The sequence below is a fragment of the Aulonocara sp. 'chitande type north' Nkhata Bay genome, linkage group LG14, assembly GCF_057382095.1.
Source record: "Aulonocara sp. 'chitande type north' Nkhata Bay isolate Kocher_YH1m ecotype deep benthic linkage group LG14, A_spYH_male_GT1.1, whole genome shotgun sequence".
In the NCBI taxonomy this organism is placed as follows: Eukaryota; Metazoa; Chordata; class Actinopteri; order Cichliformes; family Cichlidae; genus Aulonocara; species Aulonocara sp. 'chitande type north' Nkhata Bay.
In genome coordinates, this window is record NC_141357.1 from 31,922,279 (window position 1) to 31,936,655 (window position 14,377).

General features: G+C 42.8%; 1 protein-coding gene across 1 annotated transcript in view; it reads right to left on the reverse strand.

Annotated features, from left to right (window-relative positions):
* LOC147314975 (protocadherin-16-like) overlaps window positions 1-14,377 on the reverse strand; it is a 78,543-nt gene that overhangs the window by 2,081 nt on the left and 62,085 nt on the right. Inside the window, exons 8-21 of the mRNA XM_086262101.1 lie at window positions 14,272-14,368; window positions 13,936-14,093; window positions 11,708-12,554; window positions 8,767-9,006; window positions 8,121-8,246; window positions 7,789-7,998; window positions 6,835-7,701; window positions 6,611-6,724; window positions 6,298-6,509; window positions 5,825-5,976; window positions 5,123-5,253; window positions 4,555-4,841; window positions 4,308-4,449; window positions 1-3,777 (exon numbers count right to left, since the gene is read on the reverse strand). The exon at window positions 1-3,777 is cut by the window's left edge and continues 2,081 nt beyond it. Coding sequence (XP_086118227.1) covers window positions 1,187-3,777; window positions 4,308-4,449; window positions 4,555-4,841; window positions 5,123-5,253; window positions 5,825-5,976; window positions 6,298-6,509; window positions 6,611-6,724; window positions 6,835-7,701; window positions 7,789-7,998; window positions 8,121-8,246; window positions 8,767-9,006; window positions 11,708-12,554; window positions 13,936-14,093; window positions 14,272-14,368 — 6,174 coding nt within the window. The 3' untranslated portion in view covers window positions 1-1,186. The remainder of the gene's footprint in view (window positions 3,778-4,307; window positions 4,450-4,554; window positions 4,842-5,122; window positions 5,254-5,824; window positions 5,977-6,297; window positions 6,510-6,610; window positions 6,725-6,834; window positions 7,702-7,788; window positions 7,999-8,120; window positions 8,247-8,766; window positions 9,007-11,707; window positions 12,555-13,935; window positions 14,094-14,271; window positions 14,369-14,377) is intronic.

Genomic DNA, 14,377 nt, shown 5'->3' on the forward strand with positions numbered 1-14,377 from the left:
GTGTATACTGCTGCTGAAAGGAGTTGGGAAAAAATGGTCCAAGTAACACAAAGTGAGTTTGTCAATACATTTACACCAAAGGGAAAAGAAAAAATCTGGACAGAACTAAAAATGACAAAAAATAAAACTGCTGCAAATTTCAGTGTTAGGATAGCACTAATTTTTACATTTCGAGTGTTTGTTTTTAACATTTATCTGAGGAACGTTAGTTATGTAGATAAACAAACAGCTTACATTCTCTGGAAAGATCAGGCTGCAGATAAGGCAAACTATTTTACATTTACCAAGTAGCTGCTCAGTGTTCCCTTATTCGTTTTTCGTGTCACAATGCAAAGAAAAGATAAGCAGTAAGGCTTGTTGTGAGAAATTAAAGCCATGTGCCTGAAAAACAGGATCATTGGATGTCAAGTCCTATTTTGCAGAATGTGATCGGGTGCATGTTAAGGACTAAGACAACTTTTCAGCATTTCACATTCATTGTTACCTTGGATGGAAGATCAAACACTGAATTGTAAGAAAATCTAGTCACATAATACTCTATTCTGACTGATGTTTCATTTGTTCAAGCGAGGTTGTTTCTTCTTCTATAAATATTTACAATTATCTCCTAAAAAAATCCTATTTCATGAAGAATTAATGGTGAGCTTCACTTAAAACCACAAAGTTAAGAATTACAAGATACGCCACAGACGTACAGTACAAACAAGTATACAGTACATCAGCAAATATACAAATATAAAAATGTATTCTGAGGTTTTTGCACCCCCTTTGACACGTTAATGCCAGATTTAGTCAGAAACCACACATATATAAAAATATAGACAATGCTTTTGTACAAAATATTGACATCGTTTATGAATCTCCATTAAAATGTGCAAATTAACACTGATCAACAAAAGCATATGTTTATTTAATGCACAAATGCAGGCACACACACACACACGCACACGCGCACGCACACACACACACAAGGCATAGTCCTTTTTTGGCCTGCTAGTGATGTATTTTTTTCATGAAAAAGCACCACATCTTCAGCTATTTGGACTTTTTGATATAACATTGTGTACTTCTCTTGAGAAAACAGAAGAGAGAATAGCATTGCCTCATTTCAGGTTGCAGCCTCTGTGGTCATACAGTAGAACAAGATTAGAACAGCAGTGATTCAGCTCAGTTCACCCTTTAAAATTTAAATCCTCAGCTCTGCCTCTTCACTGTGTTCCAAATTATGTTCAGTTGTGCTGATCACGGAGGCAGAGGGGCCCTGTGAGACACTGAAGGGTGTAATTGCAGGCGAACGTGCTGCCAGTGGTGAGAGAGACGGGGAGAAACTTGGAGACATCGCGATTGACGAGATGGATCCCTCAGCGCTGATGGGCGATCTTCGTAAGGAAGCCAGATTTGGGAACGTCCTACCTACGGCAGGCTTTGGATGCACAGTTTTGGCCCCAGGGTGGGCCACAGAGGTTATGAGAGGTGGAGGGTCAATTCTTGACTCTGCTTTTGCTTTGTGATGAAATGACCTGCGAGGATGAGGAGGCGCAGTTTCATCTTTTAAACGTGCTATTTCAGTAAAGACATTAGCTAAAGGTTGAAACTGGGGACACCAGTTTAGCAGGTAGTCCCAGTTATAGCTGCCCCTCAGCTCCTCATCACTGGCCACAATGGCTGTGAGGGAGCCATCTGCGGAGGGCTTTCCGTCCTCAGGGAAAGTGTAGTCTTTAGGGCGGGAGATGCTGAGTCCTCGTCCCACGCCTACATACCCGCACCCTTCGTCCCTGTAGATTGGCACCTGGCCAGCTAACAAAGTACTATTGACGCTGCCCGCTTTCTTTCCTTTGAACCAATCAATAGAAGGCTCACAAGACACATCTGATAGCTGATCAGCATCCTGCTGGATTCCGGAGTCTGGACCTCGGGCAGAGATGTGCTCCTGCATTGACGAGGAGATGCTTGACACTCTGGGATATTCATTAATCATCCTGATCTCATCATCCTCTGCTGCCTCTGCCTCGGCAGAGCCTCGACCACTGGAGTGAGAAGGATCTAGGGATCCGCCACGGGTGTACGGACCCCCACTAGTTCCTCTTTGATCAGTTGCATATCCAGGAAGCGCCTGATGGTAAATCATTTCATTGGCTGCTAGTTTTGTTTCCTCAAACTTGTGCAGCAGGGTCCCTGACATTGGTGTTCGTTCGTGTGTCTTTTTCTCCTTCTTCCGACGTCTTAACTTAACAAAAAATAGTGCCACAGCAATTGTTATCAGTATGACTATGATCCCAAGTGAAACTGCAATGACACTGACGAGCAACATGTTCACGTCTCTGGTGAGACCAAAAGATGTATGGGTAACATCTAAGGTAACTTTGGCCACTGATATGCGAGACGTCTCCAGAGGGCTGTGAGCGCTCACATCCAGTGTCATTAGACGTAGCTCTCTTTTAGAGCGACTCATGTGTCTACTGTAGCCATCCGTTTTTAAAGAAACCTCTCCAGTTGATTTATTGACTTCAAAATAAGGCGAGTGGTCTGCTAAGGAGTAGAGTACAACACCATCCACACCCCCGTCCTCATCTCTGGCTTGCACTTTGCCAATGACCTGACCCTTCTTTGCTCCCTCAGGCACTTCAAATAAGAACTCTGAAGAGGTGAAAACAGGATCATATTCATCCTCCCCCGTAACATAAACTTTCACTGTTACAGTAGCAGAATAGTTGCCTGCATCCACAGCCATGACCACAAACTGGAATGAGTTTATCTTCTCAAAGTCAAAAGAAGAGCGGGTCCGTATTTCACCTGAAGTATGATTGATGAAGAAGCCCTCTTTTCCTTCTTTAAAGGAGTCTAACATGTAGTACCTTAGCTGTCCAAAAACCCCTCTGTCATGGTCAATTGCATGCAGCATGGTAACTAAGGCGTTCTGGGGTTGGTTTTCCCTGATGCTTGCAGTTACTAGATTGAGGGGAAAGAAAGGCCGGTTATCATTGATGTCCTTCACTTCTATACTGACAGGGGCCAAAGCAAAGTGTCCTTGGCCATCAGTGGCCTGGACAACAATCAAATGGGACAACTGTGTCTCGCTGTTCAGAGGTCTCTGCAGCCTCAAAGCTCCAGTCCACTGGTCTACATGGAAAAGATCTGTCTCATCTCCTGAGCTTATAGAGTACTGGACCTCACTATTTGGAGCAGAATCTGGATCTGTGGCGGATAAATGCAAGATCTCAGTCCCTGCTGCCGTACCCTCACTCAGAATCACACTGTACTCTGTTCGGCTGAATACTGGAGGGTTGTCATTGGCATCTGTAACACTGATAATGATAGGAACGCTGGAGCTACGCTGAGGGATTCCACGATCTGACACCACAACCGTCAGGTTATAACTTGGTACCACTTCAAAGTCCAGCTTCTCTACCAGGATTAGACTCCCAACTGTCTGGAAGCCCCGCCCCTCCAAGAAGCGCACGCTGCTCTCAATCTGGAAGGCATTACCCGAGTTGCCACTGGCAATAGCAAAATCAAAACCACAGTTATCCCGTAACAGGTCTCCATCCACAGCTTCTAATGTCAGAACAGTTGATCCAGGAAGGCCGTCTTCAGACACAGTGGCTCTGTACTCTGACTGATGGAAGATGGGGGCGTTGTCGTTTATGTCAGACACTTGAACATGCACAGTGGCAATGGCTGAAAGGGATGGAGTACCCTGGTCTCGTGCCTCAATCACCACCAGAATGGAGGGATTCTCGAAGTCAAACTCAGTCTTTTGTTTAGTAAATAGAGTACCTGCGAAGAAACAGAGAGTACCATCATAAGAAGGCCAACGTAATTTTAGGTCTTTCTTTCACAACCCATCATATTACATATCAGTGCTGGTTAGCTCTTACACAGTAATGAATGACTTAACTAAAAAAGTAAATTACAATTATATTTTGTAAACACTGTGGCAGATTTGGGTACACACTGTTTGAGGGAACATTATTTCAGGCAAATGGAAATGTTTTGAGGACAGGAGAAAGTATAGTTAGTGTAAAGAAAAAAAGTCCTCTTTTATGACGCACTTATTTTTAGATGCTATCTCAAGCAAAACATCTGAGGCAAATAACATTCAATTTGGTTTTCAATTACTTATAATGAAGAAAATGATTAAATATTTTGCAATACTCGTTGCGAATATGTCCAAACCCCAAATGAGCATCCAAGGAGCGCTTTAGGGAATGGCATTTTTTTTAATGAAGTATAATTAAGGGGCTCTTAAACTCTGGTTAGAGTGTAGTTATAAACAACCATAAATGCAGTGCAGACAGTAATCATACCATTGACTGGGTCAATGTAGAAGACACCTTTCGTTGATGACATGACTCTGTAAGTAATTTTCCCATTGTCCCCAGAGTCACGGTCAGTGGCTGTTACAGTGACGACTGCGCTGCCTGCAGGGAGGTGCTCTGATACAGCCACCTGATAAGAAACACATTAAATGTAAATATATTTATCTCCATTACAGATTATTGAAAACTTTAACAAATATTCCGATAATCTAAAATGTAGTGAAATATGCAGTACCTGATACAAATCCTGGGTAAAGGTGGGAGAATTATCATTCACATCATCCACCAGCACAGTGAGGTTGGCCTCGCTTTGATGTTTAGAGTCAGATGTGCGAACGGTTAGAGTGTACCACGTCCTTTCCTCGTAGTCTAGTGGTCCAGTCAGCGACACTCCTCCTCCATAACAATGAATTCCAAACATGCCTTGGCTGCTTGCATCTAGGTGTAACGTGTAGGAGAGGGCTGGCCCCGAGTCCACATCATTCCCCGTTACCTGGGTGATTATTGTGCCAATGAGAGTATCTGTATGTGTGAAGACAAAGAGCAGATATTTAGGTGCAGCTAAAATGAAACACAGAGTGTCTTGGTTTAAAGAAAAAAAAAACTTTATGAAGAAATATCCGGTTCTGGAAAGCCTTGAACTAATAGACAGGAAATGAACGGAGGAGGAACTTGGCCATAGCTTGTTTCATCAAAGGGTCAGACTTTTCTCACTGAGCCCTGCTGAGCGAGCTGCCAGGGAGTGTGATGTGAGGCTTTATGATAAGATCACTGGGCTAACTTCCACTGTGAAGCTGACTTACCCTCAGGCACTCGAATCTTCTGAGGCAGGGGAATCATGGGACTGTTGTCATTGAGGTCAATGATGATCACAGTGAGGGTGGCAGAGCCAGCGAGCCGTGGGGTTCCCCGGTCTGTTGCCGTAACAACAAGCCTGGAGCGACAAAATGAATGTCAGCTTTTTAACTTTTAAACTTTCTGAACCCTGTTACACAATTCTTGGTCCCCAAAGCCCACATCGAACAGCCTGTTTTTGTCTGGATGTTTTTCTTTCTTTGTGTGTGTGTTTTCCAATACACAAAAGCGCCTGAAAGTCATTTTAAATATTAATAAAACAATATGTTTAAAAATATTATCTGCAAGGGATACATGATTTTCTCATAACACTGAAAGGCTGTGATGCAAAAACATGCAAAATCTACTTTTCTCTTTCTATAACAGAAAGGATTTTCTGAGTGGGACTTCAAAATTTGAGTCAAGTTTGCCATAGCAATATAAAATCCAAATGAAAGTCAGGTGAAACAGTGCAACTCGTTTTTAAATCCTTGGATTTTTCAAAGCAAAATATGAACATAAAATGAGCAAAACTATAAAAACAAGGAAAAGTTGACAAGAATAAGTGTACATTCTAACTGTGACAGAGTCTAAATATGCATGTGGATTAGCTGACAGGAAACTCATGCCAACATGTGGTTACAAACAAACAGAATAAAAGCAAGACTCACTTCGTTTGGGTCCAGATTTCCCTGTCCATTATGGCTGCAGTGGTAACGCTTCCAGTCAGTGGGTCTATCTTAAACAAGCCACTCATGGATGATGACCTGATAGAGTAAGTCACCTGACCATTTTGACCCTGGTCCCGGTCGTCTGCGGCCACCTGAGTGAATTAACACCCCATTTTGGAAACGTAAATATAGAAACATTTGCAGCAGCTGTTTTAGTGTAACTCGAACTAGTGAGCAATATTGGACTTGGAAGCCAATAGTTAATAAAAATGGGCTATATGGTTCTGGCTTCATGGCACAAGCGATTATACAGTAAATTCTTCTGGGACACTGAGATCACATGAAATTGAAAAGTCAATCCTTTGCAGCACTGAAACTATCCAGTTTTCTGATGCTTGAGAGTTTTTATTCTACAGCTTCACATTTAAACAGCAGCCAAGCATAATAAACATTTGGGGGAAAAGCTACTGCACCTGGATAATGGGAAAATCGTAGCCTTGCGCCTCCCTAATGTAGGCTACATAGTTCTGGAGTTGGAAGCGTGGCAAGTTGTCATTTACATCCTGAAGGATTAAGTTGACAGCCATGTAGGAGCTAGAGGATGCTGTCTCAGCTTTCACCACAAGGCGGAGTTTTGGGGTCTCCTCAAAGTCCAGTCCTTCAGATTTCTGGACCCATATTTCACCTAAATCACAAAAGTATCAATGACTCACTTTCTACATTTCAAAAATATAACCTTGTAATGTTTACTGCCATCTTACCAACCGTCGTACTGCCAACACTTACCAGTAATTGTGTTTATTCCAAAAGACTGCAATTTATTGCCACTGAATATACTGTAGGTGATCCCATTTTTGGAGCCATCTGGGTACTGGGCCTGAGCCTGTGTTACTACTGTGCCTAGAAGATGCAAAACACACTATGTTGATACATTTCATTTATACTTCTTATTTCAAATGTATATTTACACTCTTTGAATTACAATGTTAAAGATTTTAAATCACTTCAACCTTTAGCAGCGTTCTCTTGCAGGCTGACATCTCTTGCTGTGCGAGAGAAGCGAATCCCACTGTAGCTCTGCTCCTTTATGTAAATGATAACCACTCCCAGGGAAGATTGTGCTGGGTTCCCTTGGTCCATGGCCTGAACTATCAAAGTCCGTTGGCTTTGGGTCATGGTCTGCAGCTTCTCTGTGGCCTGGATTTCTCCTGTCAGTGAGTTAATGGTGAACCCCCTGACAGAGTTGGCGAAACGATAAAAAACAGAGCCATTAGCTCCAAAGTCTTTGTCCTCTGCTCTCATAGTGGCCAAAACTCGACGATTAGAGACACTACTGGCGGAGACATTCACAATAAGTGGGTCCTGAATGAAGAACGGAGCATTGTCGTTCACATCCTGAATATAGATCGTCACCTGAGCAGTGGAGTTACGTGGGTTTGCGGGGGAAGAATCGGTGGCACACACCTCAAAAGTGTAAGAAGCTGTTCTCTCTCTATCGAGGGGGGATGCTGTGATAATGCGACCTGTGTTTTGGTCTATCATGAACATGCTCTGGGAGCCATGGCTCAGAAAGTACAGCACTTGGCTATTAGGGCCATGGTCCAAATCAATGGCTTTCACCTCCAGGACGAGTGACCCAATGGGAACATCTTCCAAAATTTCTGCTGTGTAGCTGCTGCTCTGAAACTGGGGGCTGTGATCATTGATGTCCAGGACTATCACTTCTACAGTGGCAGTGCTGCTAAGTGCTGGGTGGCCCTGGTCCTGAGCTATCACTGTTAAACTGTACCCAGGCCTCTTCTCCCGGTCAAGGGGCCGTGAGGTGGACAGGACACCTGACTGGCCATCCAAGCGGAAGTCTCCAGATGAATCTCCAGCTGCAAGTAGAGCGATAGCAAATGGCTTGTAAACATTTGAAACTATGTACCGATCATTTAAAACATTAAATCAAAAGCAGTTCTCACCTGTAATTTTGTAGTTTATCCTGCCGTTGTCTCCCGCATCCTGATCAGTGGCTCGAAGGGTGAATAGAGGTAGTGCTTCCAGGTTTTCAGGCACCTCTATGCTGTAGTAAAGACGTCCAAAGACAGGGGCGTTGTCATTAACGTCAGTCACCTTGATCCTCACAGTTGCTTTAGCATAGTTCGGTGGAAGGCCTCCATCTTTTGCAGACACTGCCAGAAAATAAAAAAGCACACTATAATTTGTTGTAGTAATTCATAATTTAAATATTATTTTTATTATGTATCAGATCTGGCATTTTTTGTAAGGCTGCAGAACAATCAGATGACAGTACCTGTGACAGTGTAGTATTCCTGAAGCTCCCTGTCCAGAGACTTAGTAATCATAATCACACCTGATACTGGGTTGATGCTGAAACCCTCCTGTGAGATACCGTCATATGTCACCTGGCCATTGCTTCCTACAGAGAAACAAATATAGTCACAGCATTCTATTAAAAATGGCCTTTAAAAATAAATTAAAAATCAAAGAATGTCGGTGAAGGTCAGAGAGTTCCATCCTATAACTTGTAGATAATAATGAAAAAAATGCATTTACAACATGTTTCAAATTCTCTTCTAATAGCTTGTAAACTTATTTGTTTGTCATGAGGCTTGCTGTATAAGCATTTGGCAGCAAGAGCCCTCCCTCAGGCGTCTGTGTGCCAGATCGCGTGCTACGAGAAAGCAGCCTGGCAACCTCACCTGTTTACTTCACTAATTGCTTTTGAGGAGAAAGTTTATAATCCTCCTACTTTATGTGCTTCTGACTAACTCTTGGAGAATGCATGCTAACCCCCCCTCATGTAGTCCTTATGCAAATAAAAAGAACTGTTAATGTCTCTAATGTGAACACATAGTCAGCAAATGATGGCTAAGAAGAATTAAAAGCAGCACAAATATAATATGACAGATCAAATCCCTGCACATTATGAATCAGACCTTGGTCCAGATCAGTGGCAGACACTGTCAGCACACTGGTTCCTGGAGGTTGGTTCTCCGAGATCTCTACTTCATACTGGCTCTGCTCAAACCAGGGCGCCTCATCATTAACATCGATCACATGCACACACAGCAGCTGGATGGACGAGTGTTGGGGTATCCCGTGATCCTCAGCGATTACTGTGAGGTTAAAGATGTCCTGCTCCTCGCGGTCCAGAGGTTTGAAAATAGACAGAGAGCCTGTAGGGAGATGAATGAAGGGTGAAATATGAGGAGAGATTTCCTCTACGTGGGTACTTTATTATAGCCTGGTTAAAAGAGACAGTTAGACAATTACGGTATGAAAGCATGTCATCAAAGGCAATAAAAAACACTGCTTGCCATGATTGTGTTTGTAGTCAAGTTATTTAAAAATCAAGTGTGAAAACTTGCCGTGTGAGGGCCAAATCAGTGCTAATCTCCTCCACACACACACAGCTCTGCCTACCTGACTGCTACCACCACCACTGCTGTAACAGCCCAAACGGTCTGGCCACAGTTTACGAGATTTTCCACTGGAGAATGCCACAGCCATCGAGAAAGAAGCAGTAAACACACACTCTAGACACGCAACAGCCAGGCCTGCCGTGCTCCGTAGGAATTAGAGGCACCCCAGCCTTTTCATTATCCTGCCCTAAGAGGGTAGAACTTGCAATGATTTAATTTCAATTTCATGCTTTAAAATCAAATGCAACTGTTAAAGAAAGAGAGGGCCAAGACTGTTTTCCTTTTAACTTTTTTTGTGTGTGTTTGTTTTTCACTTTGTGCCTTTCTAGGATTGAGATAACTTGCCTCTAAGCTTTTAATCTGGTATAAGTTACAGGCTGGAATTTTTCACCTAAATTTGATTCCTCTGTGATCCTACTATATCCCTGGTCACCAATAACACATGGGAAGGGGAAAAAAATGGAGGGATCTGGGGAGAGTTTTTATTTTGGATGTTTTGTAAGCATGTGTGGGGGTTGGTGGCGCCAACGCTGTGGACTGCAGTGCATGTGCGAGCGGAGGTTGCTCAGACAACAAACACATCTCTCTTATTTGATATGGCAAAGCCATTTATCAAAATTTGATGGGTTAATCCCTGAATGGTGTTGTCTTTTGCAGAGAAGCAGTCCCCCATATCACCAGTAAACTCTCCCTACTTCTCTTGAAAGGAAAATTAATGACCTCCATTCTGACACTGAGTGATGAGAATGTGTCTCACACTGTGACTTTACAGATTTATAACAATCGCCTGATAGTTCTCTCTATTGTGGTTAGCTGTGACGCCAAGGTAATGAAAACAGATTGTGCAGAGTTGTCGTAGACCTTTGGTCACTGACCCCAAAACGGGAGCAAACCAGGTGCACAAAGGATTAACTTGTCACTATTCTAACAAATAACTAGTGTGCATGAAAAGCACTTCAAGATGAGTGCACATACTGGGCTGAAGCAGAAGTGACATGCATGACAGACGCTGAATGTTTCCATCCCCAAACTGCTCCAGGAGGCATCCTGGTTGGCGACTTGAAGGCGAGGGCGGAGCAAATGTTGACACGTGTCTCAAACACCACAACAAAGCCCACAGGACCAAATGGCCCAAGGTCAGCGCTGACTAAGTGACATACTCTAATGCAAGCACACAAACACATATGTGCATGCCTACGCACACACATACACACGTGCGTACACATAAACACGCGTAACTGATCCCTCCTCTAATGGTTCCCAGAAGCCTGAGCAGGAGGTTCTTTGGTCTTTCATGGGAATAGATCCACAATAACAGATGATGGGTTGTTGTGTGTGCGCGCGTATGCACGTGTACTTGCACATTCTTGTGTGTGTGTATGTGTGCGTTTAATATTTGGCAAGCTGGCCTGTCTGGCCTCCAACTGAGAGAAATAAGTCATGAAAGGTGAAGCAAGAATTGGGCTGACCTTAGAAGTAAGCAGATTATTAAAACAGTTTGTGTGTGTTTATAGAAAGTAAGGTTAGGTGAATTTTGTGTGGAGTCGTGTAGAGTAGTGAGTATATATGCAATGCAAAGTGAAATTTAGAAGGAGATTCTGATGCAGATTTGCTTGTCTTTTGCTGAAGATGAAAATATTTCATCTTCAGCAAAAGATTTGCATGACACAGTAGTGCTTTAGTTCTAGTTCTACAGCCTAGCAGGGCAGAGAATACAAAGAGAGACCTGAGAAACTGAAGCCAAAAGTTTTAGTATAATGATAAGTAGAAAAAAGAAGCAGAAAGATGAGGAAAACAAGTAAACAGCATAAGAGATTTGAAATCTTACTCATTATAATCTTCAAACTGTTTGTATTTGCACTTAAATTAAATATTTTTTAAGTAGACTATTCTTCTAATCATAACAACTCATAGTTGTGATCAGTAGCTATCCCAGATAACACTGGGTGGAAAGCAAAGTTCACAGTCATCGCCAGAGCTAACTTATGAAGATATAAAAAAAATCAGCTTTCCCTTTCGGGGTATTTTTGAAAAAGATAATGGCGAGACAGCAGTGGCACCTTAGGGCAGGAGCCCTGTGATCCTGACATATCACTGGTCACTGAGCGCAAAAAAGTAGCAAGAAAATGTTCTGTTCATTTATTTTTCTACACCTTAACTTCAGTTGCACACCCATCAACAAAGTGATTAATGTCAAATATACGACAGTACAGCCCTAATAAGTAGTGAATACAGCGTGTATGTCAAGACCTTTCCTGTTTTTGTGCAATTGCAAGGTGAAATCAAAATGAATTTGCATGTATACAATGACCTTTGGGTGTTAAAAGCCCTTTCTGTTGAGGATTGTGACAAGAAAACCGATCTAAAGGATGTAAATTAGCTATGCATGAAAAACAGCATAGCTAATTTGAATGAAGCACACGGAGAATAAAGCCTGGCTTCGGGCTGCACTTACCCGTACTAGGGTTGAGACTGAATGTCCCTGCAGTGTTGCCTGATTGAATTCTGTAGGTCACTCTACCATTCTCCCCTTGGTCTGCATCTCTGGCCATGACATACAGCACTACAAAGCCCACTGGCTGATCCTCCATCACACTGACAGCTGTTGGCGATATGAACACTGGTGGATTGTCATTCTCATCGGTCACATACAGCCTTGCCGTGACAGAACCCCAGCGCCTCTGGCTGACATCAGGAGCAGAATCTGTTGCTTTTACAACCAGGATGAGGTTTGGAGTGACCTCATAGTCCAGCTTCTGGCCCAAGGAGAGAACCCCAGTTGATGGGTCGAGGGTTAATAGACCTGGGGTATTTGGCCACTGTTGTAGTATGGAATACACCAGTTTGCTGTTGGACCCACTGCCATCCTTATCTGTGGCCTGGAAAGTATAGACAGAGGAGCCAGGATCCATGCTCTCAGAGATGACAATTGTGATGGGGTCCTCTGGGAACTGAGGAGTGTGGTCATTACTGTCCTCTATGTCGATGTCCAGGTGGACAAGAGTGCTGCTCGGAGGGGCCTCGGAGAAGTCATCCACTTCAATTTGCAGATTGTAGCGCGAGTCTCGTTCATAGTCAAGAGGGCGAGCCAAGTAAACGTCCCCAGTCAGACGATCCACAACGAATGTGCCATCTCGGTCCGTACCCCCCACCACTGTGTAGGTCACCTTGTCGTCCTCTAAGGTTCCTCTATCATGGAGACGGACCGAGCCAATAACAGACCCGGGCTTGGCCTCCTCCACCGAATTGAAAGTTATGGAGAGTGAATTCTTCTTGGTAGCAGGTCTGTTAATGCTGATAACCTGCAGTAAAGCAACACATTGCATTTATATTTAACGGCGCAGCAACATGGCAGCAGATCTAATGCTTCACTCAAATGCCCAGTGGCAACTTAAGTTTGCAATTTTCAATACAGAACGAAAATATTTTATGGATTTTAGGCAAAGTGGAAACAGACGTCCTCTCCACACTGAATGTGTTCACGGGGAATAAATGAAACCACTTACAAAAGGTTTTTATAGACTTCAATAACATGACTGCTAAGATTAATCTGACATCTGTTTGGATGCCAAGAAATATAATAGATGATAAAAGTGCTGCAATCAGAAAAGGAAGTGTTATAAGGGCTTGAATTTAGTACTGAGGAATACTGCGGTACTGCATATAGTTTTACACTTCTTTTCCGAGTGTCTTCAAAGACTACAACCTTATTATTTCTCTTCTGAAACATTGTTTAAATAAAACATGTTTTTTCCCTTTGATACATGCATGTAGTGTGAAAATTAAAGCAGCTGTGAAAGGTAAATGAGCACGGATTGGCTTTATTGATGAAATTTTAATCGAAATTACTGACCGTGTTTTGTAACCTGATTGGCCAGTCTGGATACTCAGCAGTGTATCCAACAGCACAATTCCCACACTAAGTAGGCACTCAAAAAAATATGCTGTGCTTGCTGACAAGCTGTAAATTGGTTCCACATTAGATGGAAAAGAAGTGTTCCAAAAATAAATTGGAATAGGCCTATCCTATCATCGACGGAATTAAATAATCATTCAGAAAAGATGATTAAAGGAAATTACACAAATACGTCACAAGGCAAGAACAACACTGCACTGTTTAATCCAATTAACTAACAATTATGACTTCCATTTTTTGTTATTGGAAAAGAGGAAAAATTGCGCTGGCGCTGACTGGAGCTGTTTATATAGGAGCTCAATTTTCCTGGAACCTATAAATCTTCCTTCCAGAGTTCTTCCATTGTGTTTTTTTCTGTTCTATATTAAATATTAACACGAATTACCTTTAATGCTGTGTTTTATGTTGAGTGTATAGCCTTGCTGCTCCTTGCAAAAAGGGCTACTGTATTAAAAAAGTGTTGAAGTCATTGAGTATGACCTTGATCATAGACGTCTACAGCTGGCCCTCATCACGAGCCAGCTGGGAGTATTTGATTCAGATCCACTTTTCCATTTCAGATAGAAATTTCCCTTTTGAAAATTCACAGGGGAAGAAAAGGGGAGGGGATGGGAGGGGACCTTGTCAGAAGTGAGGCTGATATGTCTGCAACTAGTGCGAGGGGCCCAGGGATGCAGATCGTCGCTGCCCCGAGTCTATTCTTTGATATCAAATAGGTGAATATAGTGGGTGTTTGTGCTCGCAGTGGTTCCAAAACACAGTCTAACCTGAATGGTGAGGGAGCAGGAGGTGCTGCGAGGGGGCAGTCCTCTGTCGGTGGCTGTCACCGTCAGAGTGTACTCAGCCCGTTCCGAGTGGCTGAGAGGGGATGACGAACGCAACTCGCCAGTGTTTGTGTTCAAAGAGAAGCGCTCAGCTCTGGGACCTAGAAGAAACAGAGCATACCCGAACTTGAGATGAGAAGTGCATAGGAAGCCTGAACACACAAACACAAACATTAAATTGAATCCGCTTTCAACAATATACAAAAAAAGAAGAAAAGCATGAAAAAATTAATAAAGACTGGAGGAAGATATATTTCTTTAAACGTCTCTATAAAGTACCTGACAAAGAATAGAATATTGTGCCATTCTCCCCTTCATCAGGGTCTTTGGCTTGCAGTGTACCCAGTACAACCCCAGAAGGCTGACCTTCCATCACCTAAGGGTT